This window comes from Bos grunniens, chromosome 15 (genome assembly GCF_055505025.1).
Source record: "Bos grunniens cultivar Pamir isolate PY7600 chromosome 15, Bosgru_T2T1.0, whole genome shotgun sequence".
NCBI classification, from domain to species: domain Eukaryota; kingdom Metazoa; phylum Chordata; class Mammalia; order Artiodactyla; family Bovidae; genus Bos; species Bos grunniens.
The window spans coordinates 43,988,727-44,014,350 of NC_141179.1; the positions used below are offsets into that span (position 1 = coordinate 43,988,727).

General features: G+C 42.9%; 1 protein-coding gene across 3 annotated transcripts in view; it reads left to right on the forward strand.

The window, feature by feature from the left end:
• The window catches only part of DENND5A (DENN domain containing 5A), a 94,239-nt gene that overhangs the window by 67,421 nt on the left and 1,194 nt on the right, over nucleotides 1-25,624 (forward strand). For 2 of the 3 annotated variants that reach the window (XM_086340116.1, XM_086340117.1), the window contains exons 10-22: nucleotides 306-399; nucleotides 3,435-3,566; nucleotides 5,508-5,660; nucleotides 12,140-12,224; nucleotides 13,940-14,024; nucleotides 14,498-14,626; nucleotides 19,118-19,239; nucleotides 20,683-20,828; nucleotides 21,408-21,526; nucleotides 21,896-22,077; nucleotides 22,684-22,766; nucleotides 23,222-23,345; nucleotides 23,953-24,121. In XM_086340116.1, the coding sequence (XP_086196242.1) occupies nucleotides 306-399; nucleotides 3,435-3,566; nucleotides 5,508-5,660; nucleotides 12,140-12,224; nucleotides 13,940-14,024; nucleotides 14,498-14,626; nucleotides 19,118-19,239; nucleotides 20,683-20,828; nucleotides 21,408-21,526; nucleotides 21,896-22,077; nucleotides 22,684-22,766; nucleotides 23,222-23,345; nucleotides 23,953-24,121 (1,623 nt within the window). The remainder of the gene's footprint in view (nucleotides 1-305; nucleotides 400-3,434; nucleotides 3,567-5,507; nucleotides 5,661-12,139; nucleotides 12,225-13,939; nucleotides 14,025-14,497; nucleotides 14,627-19,117; nucleotides 19,240-20,682; nucleotides 20,829-21,407; nucleotides 21,527-21,895; nucleotides 22,078-22,683; nucleotides 22,767-23,221; nucleotides 23,346-23,952; nucleotides 24,122-25,624) is intronic. The other variant, XM_086340118.1, reaches the window with a different exon arrangement.

A 25,624-nucleotide genomic window follows, 5' to 3' on the forward strand; every position in this document is an offset into this window, starting at 1 on the left:
TCCTTTGTTAACTTTTGGAGATGAGTTTATCGAAGGCCAGGCAGAGATGAGTGAAAATAGTTTTGGATCTGCAGGTGAAGTTTCTGTAGATGTTTCAAGAGAGAGAACGTCTTGGTTCCCTGGAAAAATATCTCTTTATTGCCCAGTCACTGATCTTTAACCTGCCCTTATATCAAGGTTTCTGAGCTACCTCTGATGACTTCTTGGTAGCTTACCATTGGTCCCTAGATGTTTAAGTTTTCTCCTATAAGTTGACCTTACTTTCTTAGCAGAATATTCTTAATTGTCTGCTTTGATTCTGTCAGGTGGACAAAAAGAAATGCTCCTGCCCAGTGGAGGCGTAAAGACCGGCAGAAGCAGCACACAGAACACCTGCGCTTAGACAATGACCAGAGAGAGGTAAGACACCTTGAGAATCATAAGAAATGACCCTGTTACCATGCTGTACCCTCCTTCTCTTTCGTATATCCTTGGTCTCTGATCTGATTCAAACATCCTTCCCACAGGGAAGGGTTAATAATGAGTTAGTTCCTGATATGTGATATGGGCCTGGCTTGTGACAAGGATGTACAGTGGTTCACAAGTGGCAGCAGCCACTAACCACATGCATCCTCTCCTGAGCCAGACTTGCACTTGTGTTTAGTGATGCTCCCAGTACTTGGAAGAAAGCCTTTCACTATTGTTTCAGTAGTCACTCATGCATGATACTCACTCTCTCCCAGGTGTAGTGAGAGTGGTAGGGGTGACAGGAACATCAGGGAGTAAGATTCTACAACTTGGAAAAATTCCTTTGAAAATTCTTGAGGCTTTTGTGTGTGTTTGGTATGATAGAAAAGAAGTTAATTTGTTAGAATGAGATGGAGGAAAAGCTGAACTTGGGTTAATGCTGTGAATCTCTGAACCTGGGGAGGAGAAGCCTTTTTTACCTGTTTTTTTCTTCATCTTAATTTAAAAGAGGTAATCTTGACTTTTTTCTTGGAGGAGCCAAGGGAATATTATTATCAGGTGCCTGGGGATTGAGGATTCTTCAATTGACCTGAGTCCTCATTGCTTGTAAGCAGAGTTTCTCAGCACTGCTGTAACCTCAAGTTATAAACCTCAAGTTGCAGACCCTGCCTTACTGAGTTGCAATGAAGTTGTGAAAATGGAGCTTAAGCTTCAGAAACGTATTTCAGCAACTTCTCTTTAAGAAAAGACCCTGCAGTTTGCATTTTATACAAAGTCAAGTAAAGCATATTATTTTCATATGTGTCTAGCACCTCAGTGGATGGGAAAATATTTTGCTTTTGCTGTTTTTTAAATGAATAAATTAAAATTGCAAAGTATGGTCATGAATTTTTAACTGCTGGTTTATAGGGTACAGTTGCACTTAATGTTTTTGTGAGGATGGCATAATGGGTGTAGGGTGTGGGTGTTATTTTTAAAGTTCTCCTCTAGGTCTTCCATCTAACCTCCATAATATTTCTTTCAGCAGGGTTTATTGAGCACGCTTTCTTGGTCAAAATCACTGTAGTAAACACTTTGAAATATAAAAATGACAAGGAGATAGCCTTGTCCTCAGGGAATGCCAGTTTACTAAGGGAGCAAAGGCAGGTATGCAACTGTCTTTAGTAGAAGAATCTTTTGAAAGAGCTGTATGGGAGGCATACCAGTGTTTGATTACTGATTAAAGAAAACAGAGTTCCATTGTGTCTGGGATAATCTCAAACAAGACTGCTTAGAGGAACTAACATCTGTTTTAGTCTTGGATGATAGGATTATTAGGAACAGAGATGCGCATTGCAAGTAGAGGAGATGGCAGGACCTAAAGTGTGGTGGTGGATTGTGTAAAGGAGACTGTGGGCAGAATATTTTGGAAGCAAGAGGTACTGGAGGTAGCTAGCAAGTTAGAAAGCAGATAGCAGTAGTACAGGTGATAATAACTGAAGCCTAATCTTGAGGGTTGATAGTAGGGGCAGAATGAGGGGGCAGAAAGTAGAATGGACAGAATTGTACTTCTGGAATAAACATGGGCAAGAAAGAAGTTGGGTACAAATGTTGGTTGTGAAACTGGGATACTGAGAAGGTGTCAGTGTACAGTTTATTGCATTGATGTGGGTTCTGTGTTAAAACAGACAGCATGTGGGGAATCACCAGCAAATTATAGAAAAGCAGAAAATGCATTTGTTTTGAGTGTGCACACATGCAAGAGTACTTCATGTGAGATGCCGAACTGGGTGAATCACAAGCTGGAATCAAGATTGCCAGGAGAAATAACAGCAACCTCAGATATGCGGATGATACTACTCTAATGGCAGAAAGTGAAGAGGAACTAAAAAGCTTCTTGATGAAAGTGAAAGAGGAGACTGAAAAAGCTGGCTTAAAACTCAACATTTAAAAAACTAAGATCATGGCATCTGGTCCTATCAGTTTATGGCAAATAGATGGGGAAAAAGTGGAAGCAGTGACAGATTTTATTTTCTTGGGCTCCCAAATCACTGCAGATGGTGATTGCAGCCATGAAATTAAAAGATGCTTACTCCTTGGAAGAAAAGCTATGACTAACCTAGATAGCATATTAGAAAGCAGAGACATCACTTTGCCAACAAAGGTCTGTCTAGTCAAAGCTATGGTTTTTCCAGTAGTAGTGTACGAATGTGAGTGTTGGACCATAAGGAAGGCTGAGTGTTAAAGAATTGATGCTTTTAAATGGGGGTGCTGGAGAAGACTCTTGAGAGTCCCTTGGACAGCTAGGAGATCAGACCAGTTAATCCTAAAGGAAGTCAGCCCTGAATATTCATTGGAAGGACTCATGCTGAAACTCCACTGCTTTGATCACTTGATGCAAAGAGTGGACTCATTGGAAAAGACCCTGATACTGGGAAAGATTAAAGGTAAAAGGTAAAGGGAGTGGCAGACAATGAGATGATTAGCATCACTGACTCAATGAATATGAATCTGAGCAAACTCCAGGAGATAGTGAAGAACAGGGGAGGTTGGCGTGCTGCAGTCCATGGGGTCACAAAAAGTCTGAGACAACTTTACAACAGTTTAGCAAAGATGGATATCTTTGATATGAGCAGAGGGATTAAATTCCTCCCAACTTGGTGGGGAAAATGATTTTTCTCAATAGTACTCTGAGATTATAGTTGGTTTGTCCACGCATAGGAGTTTGCACATACGTGTTACAGCTGTGTGTTTTTTACCTTTTGTATCATTAAAGCCAAGATAATTCCAGCACTCATGGAGTGCTTTACCTCAGAAGAAGAATTAATTCACCCTTTTCTCTTAGTTTTCCCTAAGATACAGTTGCTTTTTAAACTTTGTCCTGAGCCTAAGAATGATTCAGTAAGATAGTGCAGGGTGATAGTGCCCTCTTCAGGCACCCATCTGTACTGGTTGCCTGTGATTTGTATTCATGGGCACAAAGTCTTTGATTTTTCCTTTTGCTTTAGAAGTACATCCAGGAAGCCAGGAATATGGGCAGCACCATCCGCCAGCCCAAACTGTCCAACCTCTCCCCGTCAGTGATTGCCCAGACCAACTGGAAGTTTGTGGAAGGTCTGCTGAAGGAATGCCGCAACAAGGTGAGCTGTGGGCTCTTCTGAATGTGTATTTTCCTTGGCAGCCAAGGTGAGACCAAGGCTTAGCTCTGACCATTCTTCTCTTGATTTTTAAAATATTGTTAATATAATGAGATAGTTCTAATGTTAAGATCCTGTTAACTTGGAATTAGATGTATTTGTTTTACATAACATGTAACATTGATTGAGAGCAAGCATAGTTTGCTTGATAAAAATTTAATATGTATTCTTTAAAGCTGAGAGGCAGTGGTAGTTTTTAATTTTAGACATCTTGTGTTACTTACTTAAAATCATTAGTTTTAATATAGTTAAATTGTCAACAGATTCATTTTACACATATGCAAATATTTTGGCCCTCTAGTGTACTGATAACACTGATTTCATGTATCTAGAAACAAAAGATTTCACTGAGTGCCTGCTGTGTGTCAAAGTGTGTTACTCAGTTTGTTTGCTGTTGGCATGTTTTTTTGCCATTCTATAAGAATCTTAATTTTTTTAAAGGTATTTTATTGAGGTGTAATTGATACATAAAAAATGGCACACATTTATGTATATGTCTTGATCATTTTTTTTTTTTGGAGGGATCTATAGATGATTAAAAATTTTTTTAAAATTTTTTTTAAATGGAGAATAATTGCTTTACAATATTGGTTTCTGCCATATAGCAACACAAATTGGCCAAAGGTATACGTATATCCATGTGCATACACTGGTGATACCACTAGTACAATCAGGATGTCTGTCACTTCCCAGAATTTCCTTATATTCTTTTGCAGTTTTTTTGTATGTGTGCAAATGAAGCATATTTATAACCTTAACATATTTTAAATTGCACAACAGATCTGTTCAGTGTATATGAATTTCACAGACATAAAGTGAAAAAGAAAAGAAAATAAACTATATTGTTAATCATTTTCTTGCTTTTCTGTAGTTTTATTGTGTAAGTCAGGACAGTGATCACTTCTAGAGTGGGAAGGTGATTGGAGAAGGCATATAGGGTTCTTCAAAGGTATAGATGGGCATTATTGTTTTTCTTAACCTTAGGTCATGTTAGTCTAATAGTATACACTCACATAAACACATACATGTGTATGTATATGAGATATATTTCACAATAAAAATGTTAAAAATAGTAGTACCGGAAAAGAAATATGCCAGAATGTTAAGAGTTGTTGCTTCTTCAAGGTAGAGTATGGGGTGATTTTTTTCCTTGCTCAGATTTTTATATGTCACACATTTATAACACAAATCTTCCTTAAGAACTTGAATTCAATATTCAAGCAGCTTTAGATTCAAAGACCAGATCTGCTACTACTTTGCTGTGTGAATTTGGGCAAGTTACTTAAGTTCTCTGACCTCAATTTCATTATCAATAAATTGTGAAAAATAATAACTTCTTACAGAGCTATTTGGCTTAACTGAGATAATGTTATACTTAGTACAGTGCCTGGCACATAGTGATGAAACCTGCAATTATCATTATACAGTTTTTGTTTTACAGTGAGCACATGAAAATTTTTTTACCTAAAAGTAAATTACTTCTCAACTTTTTATCCCCTTGGCAGGTACTTCAGATATATTTCTGGGATTAAATGTTTTTAAAGATTTGTTTAAAAGGTCAGTTAGGCAATGAGAATCAGAGAATGTCTGAGATGAGCATGACCAAAGGGTTTTATTCAACTCTTTTCATCTCATAAGTAAAAGCACTGAATCCCGAGTGATGAAATGACATGTCCACGGTCAGTGATTTCTGTGTTTTTATCTTCTTTAAAGAAAGCACTTTACTATATAACCTGACCGATATGGTGAAAAATAAATACACTCTTTACCTGTGGGTCTTCCTCTCAGTCCAACAGATGTACCTGGCAGGTGGCCACAAGCCTGTCTAGTTGAATGTCATCTGGCTAATGTGGGTGTCTAATCTTACCGACTGATTTCTTATAGACCAAGAGGATGCTGGTGGAGAAGATGGGGCGAGAGGCTGTGGAACTAGGCCATGGGGAAGTGAACATCACGGGGGTGGAAGAGAACACCTTGATTGCCAGTCTTTGTGACCTACTGGAAAGGATTTGGAGTCATGGGCTACAGGTGAAACAGGTAATGAATGTCTGGCCTCTCCCTTTTGAGCAGACTATCTTCCTCTTTTTGCATACTAGTTTCCCCACTTTTCCAGCTGGCTGGCTTTAAAGAATAGCATATGGTGCTTGTGGAGTGAGACTTGAAATTGATTTTTTTTTTTGGTATAGAAAATTGTACACCTAATAAGTGTGAATTTTATGGTAATATGAATTATGTCTCAATAAAGTTCTTTTTTTTTTTTTTCAATTCAAATAGGATCATCCTGTACATAATATTTTGGAACTTGCTTTTTCTTGCCTCAGAATGTCTTCTCCATGTTCTTAACTAATTTAGGTGATAGTATGGTAAGTATTTAAGAGCTGAGACTATAAGTCAGATAGTCCTGGGTTTAACTCCTGCTTTCAGTCTGTGAAACTGAGCACGGTACCTAGCTTCTGTAAGATTCTTTTTCCTCGTGTCCATGATGGAATTGTAAAAGAACACACCTCCATAGGACTCTTATGAAGATTTGAAAAGATAATTTGTGTGAAGCACTAAGTTCAGAGCTTGTTATAACTGGGAGGTTCTCTAAAAATGTTTGTGGTTATTCTTCTAAAAGTTCAGTTTTAATTACTCTTTTCACTGTATAGATGTACAGTACTTAAATTAAGCCTTTATTATTGGTTATCTAATTTATTTCTGATTTATCAGTATTAAGAACAGCACTATTATTATAAGCTTTTAAAAATGTTAGTAATTGTATATCACATTCCTAAAATGTTGAGAGTTTTGTAGTAGAGCAGCAACACTATAGGCATTGAAATCAGAAAGACCTGGTTTTTAATCCTAGCTCTTCTTGATAACTTTAAGTGACTTAGAATTTCTGAGTCTCATCTTCCTTATCTATACTACAGAGTTAATAAAACCTAGCTTTCAGGGTTGTTATGATAATTAGATATGGTTAAAAAAAAAAAGTACCTGGCCTGTGGTAGGTATGCACCATACAATAACTCTTATTATGCCAGGTTCTATGTGATGGATTTATATTTCTTTCCTTTTCTCTGTAATAAATGAGTAGACTATATATGATCATTTTATCATTTTCTTTTAAGTTTAGCAAGCCTGGCAATATAGTTGAGCTCTTTCAGTTTTTTAGTAAAATATATGCTCCCCCCAAACTTATTATTCTCCATAAAAATCTTTAGGGAGTTAGGTATTAAAAAATAGTAATACCATATCATCACAGGTGTCTTAAACTTGTCCTCTGAGGCTTTGCAACCATATCCTTTAGGAGTTCCCACAGCCTGGGGAATTTTGTTTGGAGCCCGTTTGATCCCCCTCTCAGTCTGGATAGACAGAGGCTACTTACTGGTGAGCAACCAGTACAGAATAGTGGGAACTTTTCAGTTGAGCTTCCATTTTATCCTGAGTTCTGATTTTGGAGCTCTACATGTGAAGCACTGACAGTGTCAAAGAAGGAATTGAAGATCTCTGTTTTCTAGCAGGGACACATGTTCAGCTGGGGATTGAAATCCCTACAGCGTGTTCTCCTTAGGCCTCCATTTTGTTAACCTTCGTTTAGACCACTTTTCTCTCCTGCTGAGAAATTCCTCAGTTATGTTTCAGTCCAGGGATTATACCTGGCTCCCTGGTCCCCTCAATCATGTACCCAACTGTGACCAAATTCACTCTCAAAGAGTGATCATCTCAGTCCCCTCTGGGGGCACCTTGTTGAACAACTACTTACTTGCTTAGAAAGTCAAAGAGAACCCAAACCACAGTTTTTGCTGCTAGTCTCAGTTTGTTACCAGCTGCCTGCCTGAAAGGCTGCCAACAGCAGGTCCTCATAAGAACCTGTGTTAACCTCACCACTCTCTTTGGCTTCTGGTGACATCTTCCAAGGATATGGACTTCCTTTAGTATATTTTTCTGAGGTTTGGTTTTCTCATACTGGTTTAGTAACTGTTGCCATTTCAGGACTGATCAGTGAAAAGGGGTTGTTTCTCATCTTTCATGCATGTGACATTCTTGGAGAATCTGGTGCTGTATATTGTTTGGCCACATTCCCAAATGTGTAGTTGGGCAATATTGAATCTTGAAGTCCCAGTCAGCCCCTTTGCAGTCACTGAGCACCTGGGTGTCCTTCTGGCACCGTGGCTGGTGTTGCTCTTGCCTTTGGCTCTTTGGCATCATTACATGTGAGGACTCTGGTGACCAGCTGTATTTCTGTGTCACATCCAGACCGTTGTGTTAAAGGAGCCTGCCTTCTTAGTCTGCCTATATTTAGGGGATACAGTGATGAATAAGGCAGTCTCTGCTTTTTCAAGAGTTAATAATGGTTTTGGTAAATGGATGGATATATGGGTTTCTAGAAGTTGAATTAACTAAATCAAAGACCGTGAATATTTTGAGCTCTCATATTGTCTTTTTCTTTATAGTATTAATAAACCAGTTCGTAACAGTATAAGAATTGTAAGTCTCATTGATTTTGTTGAACATCTGTTTTCTCAAACATTTGGTATTTCAGTGAATTTAAAAAATGGTCTTTTCTAATTGTGTGTTTTTTTAAAAACTGCCATTAAGGTTGTTGGGTTTTAAGTTGGTTAAATCTTGTAGGAAATCCAAACCTACAGAAAGTTCATGTCAACAGCTTAGTGATCTGTAGATGGGGGATTTTTCCCATTCACATGCTTGATTCACCCCCCTCCCCAAATCAGGTTAATTGGTGGATAAAAATAAAATAGAGCTTCCATATTCTCATGGGAAAAATCTTGAGACTTAATTCCCCACATTCATTCCCAAATATAAAATTTTCTTCAGAAAATACAGCTTCAGAAGTTAAATGCTGTCTTCCAGAAGCTCCCCATATAGCATCATTATTAACAGTAATGGTTCTAATATTAGCTGTACTTAAACTTGCATCCCAATACCCTACTTACTAGTTATATGATCTTTTACAAGTTACTTAGTTGATTCTCAGTTTGTTCTTTTCTAAAGAAAATGAAGGTAGAGGTACCTACATTGTAGAATTGTTAGAAGCATTAAGTAAAATATTGTATTTTAAACTTTTAACATAGTGCTTAGTTCATAGAAAATGTCAAGACATGGTAGTTTCTGTCATTATTACTCTTGTAAAATATAGGACTAAATCACTTGTAAAATGACCATAATAAATCCTACTATTAAAATTACACTACATTTATATCTGCTATGTGAGAATATTTATCATGAATCTGAAGTAAAATTTTTAATCCTATAACAAGTTAACATAGAGACAAGGGTCTCTATGTATACAAGGATAACTAGACTAAGGAAACAAAGCAGTTGCTAGGTGGCCAGCTAGGCTCACTTACTTTATAGGCAAATTGCTCCCTTAACATCAGGCTTGAAAATACTATTCAGATTTGTGTCTTGGTAAAACGCAAAATGGAAAAGTAGGAAGTCAAGAAACACCTGGAGTAACAGGCAAATTTGGCCTTGGAGTACAGAATGAAGCAGGGCAAAGGCTAATAGAGCTTTGCCAAAAGAACACACTGTTCATGGCAAACACCCTCTTCCAACAACACTAGAGAAGACTCTACACATGGACATCACCAGGTGGTCAGCACCAAAATCAGATTGATTAATTCTTTGCAGCCAAAGGTGGAGAAGCTCTATACAGTCAGCAAAAACAAGACCAGGAGCTGACTGTGGCTCAGATCATGAACTCCTAATTGCCAAATTCAGACTTAAATTGAAGAAAGTAGGAAAAACCACTAGACCATTCAGGTATGACTTAAATCCCTTACAAATATACAGTGGAAATGAGAAATAGATTTAAGGGACTAGATCTGATAGACAGAGTGCTTGATGAACTATGGCCAGAGGTTTGTGTTCTTAATTCGAGAACAGGAATCAAGACCATCCCCAAGAAAAAGAAATGCAAAAAAACAAAATGGTTGTCTGAAGAGGCCTTACAAGTAGCTTTGAGAAGAAGGGAAGTGAAAAGCAACGGAGAAAAGGAAAGATATACCCATTTGAATGCAGAGTTCCAAAGAATAGCAAGGAGAGAGACAAAAGCCTTCCTCAGTGATCAGTGCAAAGAAATAGAGGAAAACAATAGAATGGGAAAGACTAGAGAGCTCTTCAAGAAAATTAGAGATACCAGGGGAACATTTCATGCAAAGATGGGCACAATACAGGACAGAAATGGTAAGGAACTAACAGAAGTAGAAGATATTAAGAAGAGGTGGCAAGAATACACAGAAGAACTGTACAAAAAAGATCTTCATGACCCAGATAATCACGATGGTGTGATCACTTACCTAGAGCCAGACATCCTGTAATGTGAAGTCAGATGGGCCTTAAGAAGCATCACTACAAACAAAGCTAGTGGAGGTGATGGAATTCCAGCTGAGCTATTCCAAATCCTGAAAGATGATGCTGTGAAAGTGCTGCACTCAATATGCCAGCAAATTTGAAAAACTCAGCAGTGGCCACAGGACTGAAAAAGGTCAGTTTTCATTCCAATTCCAAAGAAAGGCAATGTCAAAGAATGCTCAAACTACCGCACAATTGCACTCATCTCACAGGCTAGTTATGAAATGCTCAAAATTCTCCAAGCCAGGCTTCAACAATATGTGAACTATGAACTTCCAGATGTTCAAGCTGGTTTTAGAAAAGGCAGAAGAACCAGAGAGCAAATTGCCAGCATCCGCTGGATCATCAAAAAAGCAAGAGAGTTCCAGAAAAACATCTATTTCTGCTTTATTTGACTATGTCAAAGCTTTTGACTGTGTGGATCACCACAAACTGTGGAAAATTTTGAAGGAGTTGGGAATACCAGACCATCTGACCTGCCTCTTGAAAAATCTGTATGCAGGTCAGGAAGCAACAGTTAGAACTGGACATGGAACAACAGACTGGTTCCAAATAGGAAAAGGAATATGTCAAGGCTGTATATTGTCACCCTGTTTATTTAACTTATATGCAGAAGTACATCATTCAGCCCTGAGAAATGCTGGGCTGAATGAAGTACAAGCTGGAATCAAGATTGCCGGGAGAAATATCAATAACCTCAGATATGCAGATGACACCACCTTTATGGCAGAAAGTGAAGAAGAACTAAAGAGCCTCTTGATGGAAGAGAAAGAGGAGAGTGAAAAAGTTGGCTTAAAGCTGAACATTCAGAAAACTAAGATCATAACATCTGGTCCCATCACTTCATTGCAAGTAGATAGGGAAACAGTGAAAACAGTGGCAGACATTATTTTATTGGGCTCCAGAATCACTGCAGATGGTGACTGCAGCCATGAAATTAAAAGACGCTTACTCCTTGGAAGAAAAGTTATGACCAACCTAGACAGAATATTAAAAAGCAGAGACACTACTTTGCCAACAAAGGTCCGTCTAGTCAAAGCTTTGGTTTTTCGAGTAGTCATGTATGGATGTGAGAGTTGGACTATAAAGAAAGCTGAGTGCCGAAGAATTGATGCTTTTGAACTGTGATGTTGGAGAAGACTCTTGAGAGACCCTTGGACAGCAGGAAGATCAAATAGGTCAATCCTAAAAGAAATCAATCTTGAATATTCATTGGAAGGAATGATGCTGAAGCTGAGGCACCAGTACTTTGGCCTTCTGATGCAAAGAGCTGACTCATTGGAAAAGACCCTGATGCTGGGAAAGATTGAGGGCGGGAGGAGAAGGGGACGACAGAGGATGAGATGGTTGGATGGCATCACCATCTTGATGGACATGAGTTTGAGTAAACTCTGGGAGTTGGTGATGGACAGGAAGGCCTGGTGTGCTGCAGTTCATGGGGTCGCAAAGAGTCAGACACAACTGAGTGTCTGTACTGAACTGAAAATGACAAACTACTACATGTCTCCCGCAGTTTAAACTGCAGCTTTTACATTTTCAAGTGCCGAGGTTCTGCTTTGTTGACAGTAGTATATCTTAGACGTGCAGTTAAGTACCAGCTGCCTCTTCTGCAGGCTTCTTCAAAATATCTTTCACAGTAAATCCTCATCCTTGTGATGATGTACTCTCCCTAGGCTGCAGAGGGCAGGAATGCTTTTAACTACTTTAGGAAATTTGGGAGCTGTTATAGAATCTTGTAGGCTGGGTATCTGTTCCTCTGCAAAAGCCATCATGCACTACCCAAGCTGACCTTCAACCAACAGACCATTTAGAGATTGATAGATTATTTGCTTTTTTTCTTTCTTATCCACTGGTCTATTCTCAGGCTCTTTTTTTGACCATGTCCTTCCTATTCCCAGTGGGGGACCATTTCCTTTTTCTGTTCCCTTCTGTTCTTTGTATTTCTCCTTAATTTTAGGTAGGGGATATATATTTATATACATTGCATCTGGGTATATATTGAGATAAAAAATAGGACAGATTAAAAAAAAAAAATAGGACAGATACTTTTTAGCAAAAGCCCACATCTGTATGTTCAAATTATCTCTGACTTTGCTCACTAGATGACTTACCCTTAGAAATCTAAACTGATAGATATTTCTCCCTTGCATTGGTTCCAGGGGAAATCAGCCTTGTGGTCCCACCTGTTACATTATCAGGAAAACCGGCAGAGAAAACTCACATCAGGAAGCCTCAGTACCTCAGGTAAGATGGTCTTAGCACCATTGGGCAAGCTCCCTCCACTCACTTTCCCTTCCCCCACTGAAGTGATCCTCTTTAGCAGACTGTTCCACGTCAATGAAGCCTTCACTCTGTAGTGTTTAAGCCACAGGGCTCTCTGGACCACAGAACATGCCAAGGTTGTGGGGTTTGCTTTTATTATGTGTTTCTATACACTTTTGACAGAGAAGGCAATGGCACCCCACTCCAGTACTCGTGCCTGGAAAATCCCACGGACGGAGGAGCCTGGTGGGCTGCAGTCCATGGGGTCGCTAAGAGTCGGACACAACTAAAGCGACTTAGCAGCAGCAGCAGCAGCATACACTTTTGATCAGTGAGATAGAAGATTTATATCAGCAAGAGGCCACCCTTAGAATAAATTTGGATTTTAAATGAATTTGGATTGATACTGATGTCCTGTGTTTGGAGCAAGTGTTTTCAGACTCTTTTGTTTTATTTCTCTGAGATGAGCATTGAGATGATTTCCCATCACTTAAGAGAGCCTTTTTGTCAGTGTCCTGCCTTGGAACTTCTCAAAGTCCAGGCCTGGTATGCATGATCCCTTGAAGTTGCTTTCTGTTTCTGTTTAATAAAAAATATCAAAGTTGGCAAGGACCCCAGAAATCATCTAGTCCAGTCCCCTTATTTTACAAGAGACAGAAACTGGGATCCAGAGAGGAATTGAATTTACTTAAGATCACACAGTGAATTGATAGAAGAGGCCAGATCAGGAGTCAGGCCTCTCGTTTCCTGGTCTGCTGTTCTTTATAACCTCGTGCAGTGTCTTTTCCAGGACTGTCTCCCTTCTTCCTTTTCTTCTTGGCAGCATCTCCTCTTCATACCATCCCTCATTCTCGTCTCTCTGCCAGGGAGTTTGTTTACTTTTCTTAAATGTTCTTGTCCTAATGGTAAAAATCAGTTTAAGTGGAGGTGAAAAGGTAGTCATGAACTCAATGTTTGTTGTCTTTGCCCTTGAACTAGTTGATCTCAACAAGCACTCACTGCACATGGGGAAAATATCAATAGTTGGCAAAAAACCAGATTCAAAAGCTCCCTGAGTAACCTCATAAGGAGTTTTTGAGTCCACTTGCTGGGTATGAGAACAGAATCTTCTTAGGAAGGCCATGGAAGTTATTGCCAAGGGATAAAGTGTAGCCGCAAAGTCTCAGCAGCTGAATAATGAGGATACTAATTTTAAACATTGGGCTAGACATGGGGATATACAGGTATTGTGTCTAGAAGTCCTAAGCATTCCTTACACATTCCCTTGGTCTTTCTGTAGTCCATTTTGAGGCAGGAGTAGGACATGAGTATAGCTCTGAGCAGAAGCACTGCTTTCAAGGATTATGATGAGAACATGTTGGATTAGGAGCCAGAGGATCTGTGTTCCTTCCAGTCCCAACTTTGCTACTTGCTGACTGGGGGCAAAGCAGCCCACCCCTCTGAATTTCAGTTTTCTCCTCTGTGATACTGTCCATGGCTATTTTATAAGTTGTTAGAGAATTAAGTGATACAACATGCATAAAAGTATAGAATCTGGTACCTAATAGGTACTTAATGTTCATGAAATGGTTGATTAAAGTGTTTTCAAAGTAACCAGCTTTTTTTCTGTAGAGATTTGTGGTTTGAGATAAGAAGAGTACTTAGCTATTTTGGTAGTCAGATCTCTTTGGACTTAAGCAACGTTTTTTTTTCCCTAGGAATATTTCTTGATTCAGAGCGGAGGAAGTCTGATGCCAGCTCCGTCATGTCTCCCCTGAGAATCTCCCTCATTCAGGATATGAGGTCAGTCTGGGCTCATTTGTAATTAGCCACTCAAATTCTGTTTTCAGTTGCTGCTTAGGAGTCCACTTTAAATAGCAGAGTCTCAGTGACCTGGGCTTCTACAACCTCTCATTTAACCAGGAGGCCTCCTCATTGGTCCTGTGTTTCATGATGCATTTGTAGAGCTGTACAAGCAGTTGTGTTTCCATACATTTTTGGAGAATTACACCAGAGTGTTTCAAGGCCTAAGAGCTCTGGGGTTAGCCTTGCTTTTTGAAAGCTGTACTGTCTTCCTCACCAACTCCCTAAATTATGGTGAGCCTATCTTTCAAAGCTTCATGGAAGCTCAGGATTTTGAGAACAAGAGAGATGGAGTCTCTCAGGACGGGGTGGGACTGCCTCACCAGACTTCCTTTGGCATTACAGGGGAGGTGTTGGTAGTGAGTTCATTCCCCACCCCACCCTCCACTTCACTTTCCCCATTTGTCCTTCAGGCACATCCAGAACATTGGGGAAATCAAGACTGATGTGGGAAAAGCCAGAGCGTGGGTGCGTCTGTCCATGGAAAAAAAGTTACTTTCTAGACACCTGAAGCAGCTTCTCTCAGACCATGAGCTCACCAAGTAAGGCCATTCCACTTGGAGTAGAACCAGCTCCTGGGAGTGGCGGGAGGGATTGGAAACCCACGGGAAAGGAGAGTATGTGGTGTATCATTGCTGCTGAATTCACCTAAACTCAAATTGCATGTGAAGGTTTTGCAGCATTTCTTCTTTTTCTTTATTCCTTTCTGTGTAGAACACTATTGTGCACTTATGCTGCAAAATGTTTTCTGTTTTCCTGTTGTTGAATAATAACTCTTTGGCAGCGCTCAACACAGCATGCTTGTTTTAGTAGGAACATTCAGACAAGCAGTTGACTGGGTGCTCTCTGAACTGAGTTCTGAAGGCCTGGATTCTTGAGACTAAGCCACAACCACTACAGGAAGCACTGATCCTCCCTTTTGGCTGTTGGTTCCTTTTATGGGACCTCCTATGGTCTATTCTGGCTCCTTCAGCTGCTGGTCAGCCAGTGAGCTCTTGTTGAGTTCTACCTTGGGTCAGTTCCCATAAAGATGGGAGGACTTTTCTTGTTTGGGTGATTTTTGTGATGCAGCATTTCTTCTTCTTCTTTATCTGTAGAAGAATAATTCTATTATTATCTGTTATCTATTCTTCCTATCTTCTCAACCTGCATCTCTCACCTCCCCAAATAGCTTTCTTGCAGAGGTAATGAGAAGAATGGAATCCTCATTGGGTACCTCAGAGTTTTGGGGGTCCTCCTCTCTGTGGCACTCAAATGACCTGCATACTTCCTGGGCATAGGATGTTTTATTGGTCTCTTTCTTGTCTTCAGGGAGAAAGGATTGGAGAATTAAAAAGAAACTTCTAATATATCCGCTTATCTTTTTTGTTCTCTCCTGAGCCTAGGGCCAGCCCAAAGTAGCTAGGTTCTCACTTTTCCTTGCTCCTAGAACCACTAACCCTACAGTTCCCTTCTCTTGATTTTATGTTTGTGTTCATTCTGTACCCAGGTTACTAGAGCAGGAGGGAGAAGAAGGCTGTCCCCCTTCTCTGATTACCATCTCTCAGTCTTTTCCTATATATAATACGTTTGATTCTTTCATCATCAGCAAATCTATTGGGCATTTTTCTTTTTGGCATTTCCTTGGGCATCTTTTAATGGTATCCTTTAGTATGTGACTTGCCTGTTGATGATAAAGCAGAGAAGCAGACCTTGGGGAAATTTTGTGTAAGTGAATTGATTAAAACTGCAGACTCTGTTTTTATTTAAAGTGAAACTGTGATTTTTTTTTAAGACTTTATTGTATGTTTAAACCACAGCAAGAGACTAGTTTCAAAAGCTTGATAGGTTAGGGAGCTCATTTTGAGAGGTTATGAAATAGCATTTCTTAAAGTTATTGAATTTGATTCCCTTTAAGGATGAAAAGGTATAGGAATAAAATTTGAAGATTGGGAGACAACTAAAAGAAAACAAGTGAACATTTAAGCCTGGAGTTTGGGAGGGAGTCAGTTGCATACCAGTGTCTAGAGGCCAGTTGTGTGTCCTGGAAAAATCTGTGGCTGTGTGGGCACTGGGGTCTGACAGGACAGGAGAGATTCCTGTGGGGTAGGGTGGGCATTGTCTGTTAGGAGATGGCTGCAGGTTGGCAGGAGGACAGGGTACAGAGGTAGCTGAAAGGGGGCCCAGTCCAGGAACTGTATGATAGACTCCAAGGCAGTAGGTAGGTCTAGGGCTGTGAACTTAGGGGTCTAGGCAGGAGCAGACAGGGCCCAGACCTTGGTGAGGAGGCTAATTTTGGTTTTTTAAAACTATGGCCCTGTTGGAGGACAGCTCAGAATTAATTTACTACATAGTAACTTCTCACATGATATTCTGACCCCTGTGCTACTTCAGTGACTAGAAAAATGAGGAGAGTTTTGCTGCCACAGACTGCATTTTGGGTGGGGTATAGGGAGAGAGAAAGAGGTACTTCATCAAAACCTACCTACTCCTCCATCCTACCCCTCTCATCTTTTTTCTCAGTTTGCTTACAGCTCCAGCCACTTCAGACCCCTCATACTTCTCAGGATGTGTTAAGCTCTTTCAGGGCCTAGTCACAAGTTTTCTTTGCTGAAGTCTGCCCAGACACCCCAGCGACCTGGTCCATTCCTCCCCAGGCACCCATAGCATTTGTTACAGACTTGTTCATTCCTTTTTTTTAAACCACAGGTGGGGTGTGTTATCATTATTGTTACTTGTTTGCCACTTATTAAAATTTGCTTTCTTTGCAGCAAAAGAGACACAGATGTATAGAACAGTCTTGTGGACTCTGGGAGAGGGCGAGGATGGGATGATTTGGGAGACTGGCATTGAAACATGTATATTATCATATGTGAAATGAATCGCCAGTCCAGGTTCAATGCATGATACAGGGTGCTCGGGGCTGGTGCACTGGGATGACCCAGAGGGACGGTACAGGGAAGGAGGTGGGAGGGGGGGTTCAGGATGGGGAATACATGTACACCTGTGGTGGATTCATGTTGATGTATGGCAAAACCCATACAATATTGTAAAGTAATTAGCTTCCAATTAAAATAAATAAATTTATATTTAAAAAAGTATAAATTAAAAAAAAAAAAAAGAAACTGATGCTGGGAAAGATGGAAGGTAAAAGGAGAAGGGGTGAGAGAGTCAATTCCTAGGTGGGTTGATAAGAAGTCCAGGGTACCGGAGGAGGAGAAAGGGGTCTGTGGCTCTCAAAGCAGAGGTGGGGGTCTGAAATTCTTCAGAAGGAAAGGACAAACATCTTTTTTCTTTTTTTTTCCCTCTACATTCCTTAGTCTTAGTCACATAAAACATTTTTTTCTTTAAGCCAGGAACTGATGATTACACAACAAACAATTCAGTTTAAACTCCTACTAATGATTATATAACAACAGTGTATCCTGATTGAGGACAGTTTCTCCTTCCTGAAACCTTCTGGCTAATCCTATTATCTTAAAATATAAATTATGCGAGTGGGTCTAGTAAGATCTTTACAAACTTGAGACATTCTTTTGATTTATAACTAATTTAAAAAGTATGTAATTTCCTTGCATAGACTAGTGAGGGGGGCATTCTCTGCCCCCTTCTGATGTCTATGTCAGAAGCTTTCTCTGTCCCTTTTTATACTTTAATACAAAAAAATAAAATAAACAAAATTTGCTTTCTTTGAAGGTGTGAACCATACACCTCTCCCTGTACGTATTTTCCCTGCTTAGGTTCCTGGTTTTGAGTCCGTGTGACTCCTTGCTTAGCTTTACTTCCCACGTACACATTTTAGGTCCTTAGCTGCTGTTCCATCTGTCTCCTTATTTATTGCCACTCCCTGGGTTTCACTTTCATGCCACTTTCACCCTTCAGCTGTGCTAAATTTAAATTTCTTGAAGTTGGTCATGTCTTTCCCTTTATCCCTAAGAAAACTATTATTTCTAGGGCAGATTGCAAACTCTTTAGCCTGAATATTTAGGCCTGCCTTCATTTTACCCTGGCCAGACTTTTCAGTCTCTTGCTGTTTACTTCCCCGAGCCCCCAACTCTAGCCAAACTGGCTTTTATACCCTGTCCTTCTCCTTCTGCAACCCCTGTCTGAATGTGTACTGTCCTTCAGGCCCCTTCTGTTCTAGAACCATCAAAGCTTATGGCTCTTTCAATTTCCAGAGAGAACCTTTTAGAGCCTTTTATTTGGCAACTTGTTATGTTATATATTGTGGCCTTGAGCAGGTTTATTCATCTAGACTGTATTTGAGGATAGGCTTCCCTCTCTGGCTCCTGGGTTGGTGAATTATCTGTGTGAAGAACTGTATAAACTGTCTAGGTAGACCCTCACAGGTCTGCTGAATCCCACACTTCTCTGGCATGGTGACGGCAGTCTGGACAGGCAGGACAGGGACCTTGCTTTGTTCTCTGTGTGTTTCTCTGTGCTGTGCTCCTCTGCATTGGGCTTTTTGTGTCCCTGATACTTGGGAAAGACAGGCCCTCTGTGCCTGCAGTGTCCAGCAGAGGACTGAGCAATGGACGGATAGGGATGGGAGGAGGTTTGAAAAGAGGGTAAGAACATTCTCTGTACAGCTTTTCCTTATCTGTGACCTGGATCATTCCATTCCTTGCCTCTGACATGTTCAGAGCAGTGTTCCGACCTCTGGGTCTCAGGCCTGCTGAGGGTCTGAGACTAGCCCTAGTAGGAATGCTGACCACGACCTCCTGCCAGTGCTACGTGCACGATACACACTAGGATGATGCCCTGTAGAAGCCTTCAGGTTAGGAAAGAGGTCCCACAACCTCTGACACTTTATAATAACGTCAGCTCTCGGACACGAGTAGAGCTTGGCTTGTGTTGTTCCTCTGTAGGTTAAGCCACTTTCGCTCTAGCCCTCAGATGGAGTTGCTGGCTTTGTTCCTTTTTTAGGTGGCTACAGAACTTTGAGGCTCGCCCTCATGTTCTTTCCTTAGCCATCTCCCTCCAGAACTGAATACTTCTAGCCTCTTTCCCCCGCTTTGGGCTGAGAGACTGATGTGTTACCTCCTCTCCGACAGAAAACTCTACAAGCGCTACGCCTTCCTGCGCTGTGACGACGAGAAGGAGCAGTTCCTCTATCACCTCCTCTCTTTCAATGCCGTCGATTACTTCTGCTTCACCAATGTCTTCACGACTATCCGTGAGTGGCCCTGTGCTCCCCACTAGCCTTCCCATTGCCAGTCTTCGTGAACCTGTCCAAGGCTAACTTACTATCCCCTTTTTAGATAAAGAAGAGGATCACTTGTCCTTTCTTCTGTGGGGAGAGAGGTCTTTACTAGCCCTCCTTGGAGGTTGTTTTTTCTCTGAAGTTTCTTCTTGTTTTGAACTAGGATGCTCATACTTTTGGCCATTGTGTTATCACTGTGGTTTTGCTCACAGCTCTGGGGGCCTAAGATGGAATGGGGTGGGGATGGTGAAGTTCACTGCCCGCTCTGCACACCTGTAAAGAAATCTCCCTTTTGTTTTGGGTTGAGAAAGTCATTCAATATCAGAGAAAGTTTCAGACTGGCCCTCAGGGAAAAACAGCTCCTGAAGTAGCAGGAAGAACTCCAGACAACTCTGGGAGGTTTGGGTCTGGGCCTTGTTCTGCCCTAACTCACTATGGATCTGTGAGCAGTGTCTGCCCCTGCAGTGGGCCTTCATCTCCCTATTTGCAGAGTGAGGAAAAAGGTTTGAAATGGTCTCAGAAAGGCCCCTGGAGCCTCTTTGTTCTTTGGTGCCAGGATGCTCTGTTAGGTAAACAGTTGCTGCAGTCCATAGGGTCGCAAAGAATCAGACATGACTGAGCGACTGAACTGAAGTGAGTCTGAATTTGCCCATGGTTGGTTGTTTGGCTCTGAGAAGGCAATGGCAACCCACTCCAGTACTCTTACCTGGAAATCCATGGGGTCGCTAAGAGTCAGACACAACTGAGCGACTTCACTTTCACTTTTCACTTTCATGCATTGGAGAAGGAAATGGCAACCCACTCTAGTGTACTTGCCTGGAGAATCCCAGGGACGGGGGAGCCTGGTGGGCTGCTGTCTATGGGGTCACACAGAGTCGGACCTGACTGAAGCGACTTAGCAGCAGCAGCAGCAGCAGTTGTTTGGCTAGTGACTCAGCATTGTGGACTCTTGTTTTCATATGACACTCATTCTCCTCCCCAGGGAAGAGGGTCATAGGCTTTGGTGGGAGCAGCACTGGACTGGAAAGTAGGAGGCCTGAGGGAAACTGTTTCCCTCTTGGTGCCTCAGGAGAGGATTGTGATACCTGCCTGGCCTCTCTGGAGATTATTACCAGAGTCCTTGGGATGACAGATAGAAAAGTGCTCTGAAAAGCCATTTAGTACATTGTTGAGTTGGCGATCATGTTTAAGGGACAGTATTTCTTAGCTCTCAGCTCACAGATGGGCTTGTGTGTGGATGTTTGGGTGATAACCCTGGGAGGAGTGAGATTGAGAAGATTGGCTAATACTCTAAACTGGCCTCAGGCCCTGCTGCTCCAGGCGCCACAGGCATGCCAGCACACCTGGGGCAGGTCAGGGTCAGGTACGGGAGGGATTCCTGATCCCCTGCAATGCCTTATGCCTTCCCCTGAACAGTGATTCCTTACCACATCCTGATCGTACCAAGCAAGAAGCTGGGGGGCTCTATGTTCACCGCCAACCCATGGATCTGCATCTCAGGAGAACTGGGTGAGACACAGATCCTGCAGATTCCCAGGAACCTGTTAGAGATGACCTTCGAGGTATGTGTTACCCAGGGACCACATCCCCAGGCTCTGGGGGTCTGAGTTTCAGCTGGCAGGACTACTTTGGCACCTTCCTCCAGGGTTTTATGGAGGCCTTGCTCTATACAGTATTATGTTTCAGCACAGCTGACCTGTCCCAGGATGACCAGAGGCCAGAGTCAAGGGTTGACCTAAGGAGAGGGAGCCTGCCCTGTGTAAATGGTCTCTGGCTGGAAGGTACCCATCGGGACTTGCAAACCTCTCTGCCCATGGTGTGTTGAGGAATTCTCAAGAATTCTTTCAGCTGCTGAACCCAAGGATTCACAGAGACCTCAGACTGCTCTGCCACTTTCAGAGCTTTCTGTTCCCTGGCCCTAGTTCTTCCTCTAGGTTGTAGTATCTTTCTTTCTCAGCATCATTCCTCATGAGATAGTACTGTACTGCCAGCTTTGGTGGCAGGTGGAGCTCTGACCTCTGCCTCTGCAGATAGTGGGGCAGCTTGCAGGCAGCCAGTCAGATCTGTGCCTCTGAGCAGTGTGGCACTTTTCTCCTATTTCTTGACCTTCCTGTCATCCCTGTTTCTCTGTTCTCTTACAGTGCCAAAACTTGGGGAAACTCACTACTGTGCAGATAGGCCATGATAACTCTGGACTCTACGCCAAATGGTTGGTGGAATATGTGATGGTTAGGAATGAGATCACCGGACATACCTACAAGTAAGTGTTCTTCAGCTTTGTCCTGAGACAGTGGGGCCTGGTGTACTACCAGAGGCTGTGTTTGATGCCTGGGTATGTGGACTTCTCAGGGAGACCTTTTAGGTGTGATAGGCTGAGGCTTCTTGTTGGAAGAGAAAAAAAGGAGGGTTTTCCAAGTGGAAGTGTCTGCTACCACTGTCCAGGCCACCCATCACTCAGGTGGCTTCCCTGATGCGACACAGTGGGATGAGGAGCTGGGCCACAAGGGGTCCCAGGCCAGTTTCAGAGCCTGTCCCCAGGGATTGGCTTTGTTGATGGCCTTTGTAGATCGACAAAGGGAAAGACACTGAAGGAGCTGACAGCTCTGACAGGCTATTGCCTGAACCTCAGGTTTCCATGTGGCCGCTGGCTGGGGAAGGGCATGGATGACGGGAGCCTGGAGCGGGTTCTGGTCGGGGAGCTGCTCACATGCCAGCCTGAGGTGGATGAGAGGCCGTGCCGGACCCCACCCCTGCAGCAGTCTCCCAGTGTCATCCGGAGGCTTGTTACCATCTCACCCAACAACAGACCCAGTAAGTGGAAGGTGGGGCTGGGCCCTCACGCTGCCCAGCCTGGAGAGTGGGCAGATTTCTGGGAGCCCTGATGAGGGAGCCCAGATCCGCGCCTACACAGCTGCCTCAGGAACCACCTCTGCAAAGCAGCATCAGGTGTTGCCACCCTCCTCTCATGAAGCAGTGCAGGGATTTGGCACTCCCGTTAGAGGACTGGGAGGAGAGGGGAGAGCTCCTGGAGCCAGGCCCGATCATCTGTGCTATTTGTATGTGACCCTATGGAGGAGAGGGGTCTGCTTTCTGGCCTTCCCTGTTTTCACTATCAAGTTCCTGGCTTCACTGTCAAGGCTTGGCACTCTTTTGGTTGCTAGAATTCCAGGGCAAAGAATAAATTTTACTAGCATCTATTAGAGACTAGACTCCAAGGTATTAGCTGTTACTTTTTGTCCTAAGATTTTAAGAAGAGCTAGCTCCACAAAGTTGGGTAAGCCAAGAGCAACACAACTCTTCCCAGGGTCCAGGCTGCCCCACCTCTCCTGTGGGCCTTCCCTATGTCCTGAGTCTTTTGCTCTGTTAACCAAGCACTATTAAGCTCTGAGATTGGATATCTGCTTAATTTTTAATCAGAGCTGAACACTGGGCAGATCCAAGAGTCCATCGGTGAGGCAGTCAATGGCATCGTGAAGCACTTCCATAAGCCTGAAAAAGAGGTGAGCCTCCCTACCTTCTAGTCCAGGGCCTTATATTGAATAAGAGAGAATAACCTTGTTCCAGGCTCAAAGATGTGCCTCAGTTAGAGATAGCATATTCCTTCCTTCGGGGACCTGTGCCTAGGGTTACCCTGTTTTCCTTACATTTTGACAACATAGCAGAGTCCAGTGAGCTGTGTGTATTTCTCTTGTCTTATGAATCTGTCTGTGTCTCCTTAATAGTGGCCACATTGGCTTTGTCCCCTGCTGGGGACCCAGAACCATCATCTGTTCACTCAACAGCTTTTCACTGAGACCTGCTCTGAGTTGGGCCCTTCCAGGTGCTGGGAGACTAGACAAGGTCCCTGCCTGTGTGTTGCTGCCCTCCCAGGTTTGGGAGGTGGGCTTGGGGTGTAGTGGTTGGAGGACATCTTGACGAAGGCTAGCCTGGCACTCTCCCCTGTTTCCTTATACAGCGAGGTAGTCTGACGCTGTTGCTTTGTGGAGAATGTGGCCTTGTCTCGGCCCTGGAACAGGCTTTCCAGCATGGATTTAAGTCACCACGGCTCTTCAAAAATGTCTTCATTTGGGATTTTTTGGGTGAGTTGGGCTAGGATTTGAGGTCGGGAAAAGCATGCAGACATGAGGGGATCATCAGCCTAATGTGTGGGTACTGACCACCGGGGTCTGAGATCTAGAAGCCAAATCAAGTGAGTCTCAGGTTAGATCTGTTGTTTGGTGGCCCTGGCTTTTCTTGAATGTAATGAGACAACACCCCTACCCCCACCCTACCCCACCATTCACCCCTCATCTCCTGTGAACTGGATTGGAAAGACTCTTTCCAGGCATCTGTTGCATATAATACGGGCCTAGTCATGACCCCTCACACTTCCTGCTTGTAGGTCTGAGATGCCAGTTGATAGCACTGAAGTCCAAGCCCTTTGTTAGATCCACTTGGAGAAATTGATGCAAGAAGCTTCTTCCTCAGGAGTTTTGTTGAGAAAGGACCATCCTTATATCAAGGGTCACATTAAGGAATTTAGAACACAGAGCTAGGGAACAGAAGGATCATTTTGAACTGTGACCAGGGACATCAGAACACCCTTGTTCTCACCTGCATTGACATGGAGGGGCCTGAGGTAGGACAGTCAGGGATAGGTTCGTTTTGAAGGCCTCTGTCGCTGGCAAGCTTTTCTCTTGTTCACAGAAAAAGCACAAACCTATTATGAGACTTTGGAGCAGAACGAACTTGTCCCTGAGGAAAACTGGCATATGAGGGCCCGGAACTTCTGCCGATTTGTCACGGCAATCAACAATAATCCCCGGAACATTGGCAAGGATGGCAAGTTTCAGATGCTTGTGTGCTTGGGAGCCAGGTACTGCAGCCCCGTGGCCCAGCGTGCAGGCAGCCAGCCTTGCAGGAACCCAGGGGAGGTGCCGGGGGTGGGGAGTATCCTATGAACAGGTGCCCTTGGGTGGGTAAAGCCTTGTGGGCTTGGTGAAAGCCCTTAATTTCCTTCATGTACCATGTGTGTGTGGGGTATGGGGATGAGAGTGTATGTCTGGTTGGGGAGGAAGGGCCACATTTTGATGGGAAGGAATAAAACTGCCCCCCTGGTAAAATCTGAAGCAGAGTATATGTATCTAGTCACTCCTTCAACAAACATTTGAATATGGTAGGTCTCATGGAAGGTGTGGGAATAAAGCTAAATAAAACATGGTTCCTACCATTTAGAAGTTCACTTGTCCTAATTAAGTACAGTACAAAGCAGAAGTTTGGGAGAGTTTGAAAAAGTACTCATTGATAAGGTTTGCTGAAAACATAGAGGAGAAAGACCAGAGGAGGCTTCGAGGAAGAGGTGGCATTTGAGGTGAGCCTTAACAAAAGGATAGAAGTCAGGAGGGAGCTTGAAGCAGACGAAACTAGCAGAGGGGCCCTAAACAAAGCAGAGGATGTGGGGTTAGGAATTAGCAGGCAGAATGTGGGAAGGGAGGCAGTAGGATGGGGGCCTTGAGGAGCTGGGACAGAGTTGATGAATCAGGGGACTGAAATGATAGTCATTTGATATCAGGGATGGTACACCTCAGAGTGGACAAGATTGTTGAGGGTTATTCCAGGGGTCAGGTGAGAGCACAAAGACCAGATAAACAGGGTGGTTTATGTAGGCCATGGAAGGGAGGAGTTGGCATAGTGGTTAAAGACAGACTCTGGAACCAGAGTCACAAGGTTCACATCGCAGATCAGCCACTTATTGGCGGTGTGCTCTTGAATAAACTGCTTATCTCCATCAACCAGTAGATGTTTCTTCATCTCTACTGTGGGGATAATAATAGCACTGATAGCAGCTCCCTCACATCATAGGGTTGTCATGAAGGTTGTCTCTTACAAAGGGGCCGGGCACATGCTAGGTGCTATTTGTGTGTCAGTTTGTTGTGTATTTTTGGTGGTGGTGGCTGTGGAGAGGAGTGAGGTTCTAGGAGATGGAGGATGTGATGCAGAGGGGACGTAGTATCTGGTTGATGGTGTGTCTGGAGGGAAGAGGGGGCAGCAGGGGAGGAGGAGCAGGCCTTGTGTGGATGACAGGGTCTGTTTGGATCGGCATTCCTGGGGCTGGGTAGCCCCCACGCAGATCCTGACTGTGCTTGTGCTCAGTCGTGTCTGACTCTTTGTGACCCTATGGACTACCTGGTCAGGCTCCTCTGTCCATAGAGTTTCCCAGGCAAGAATACTGGAATGGGTAGCCATTCCCTTCTCCAAGGATCTTCCGATCCTGGGATTGAACCCAAGGCTCCTGCAGTGGCAGGTGGGTTCTTTACTACTGAACCACCTGGGAAGCTGGGTACCTCCCAGTAGGAGCCTTTTAAAGCCTTATAAGGCA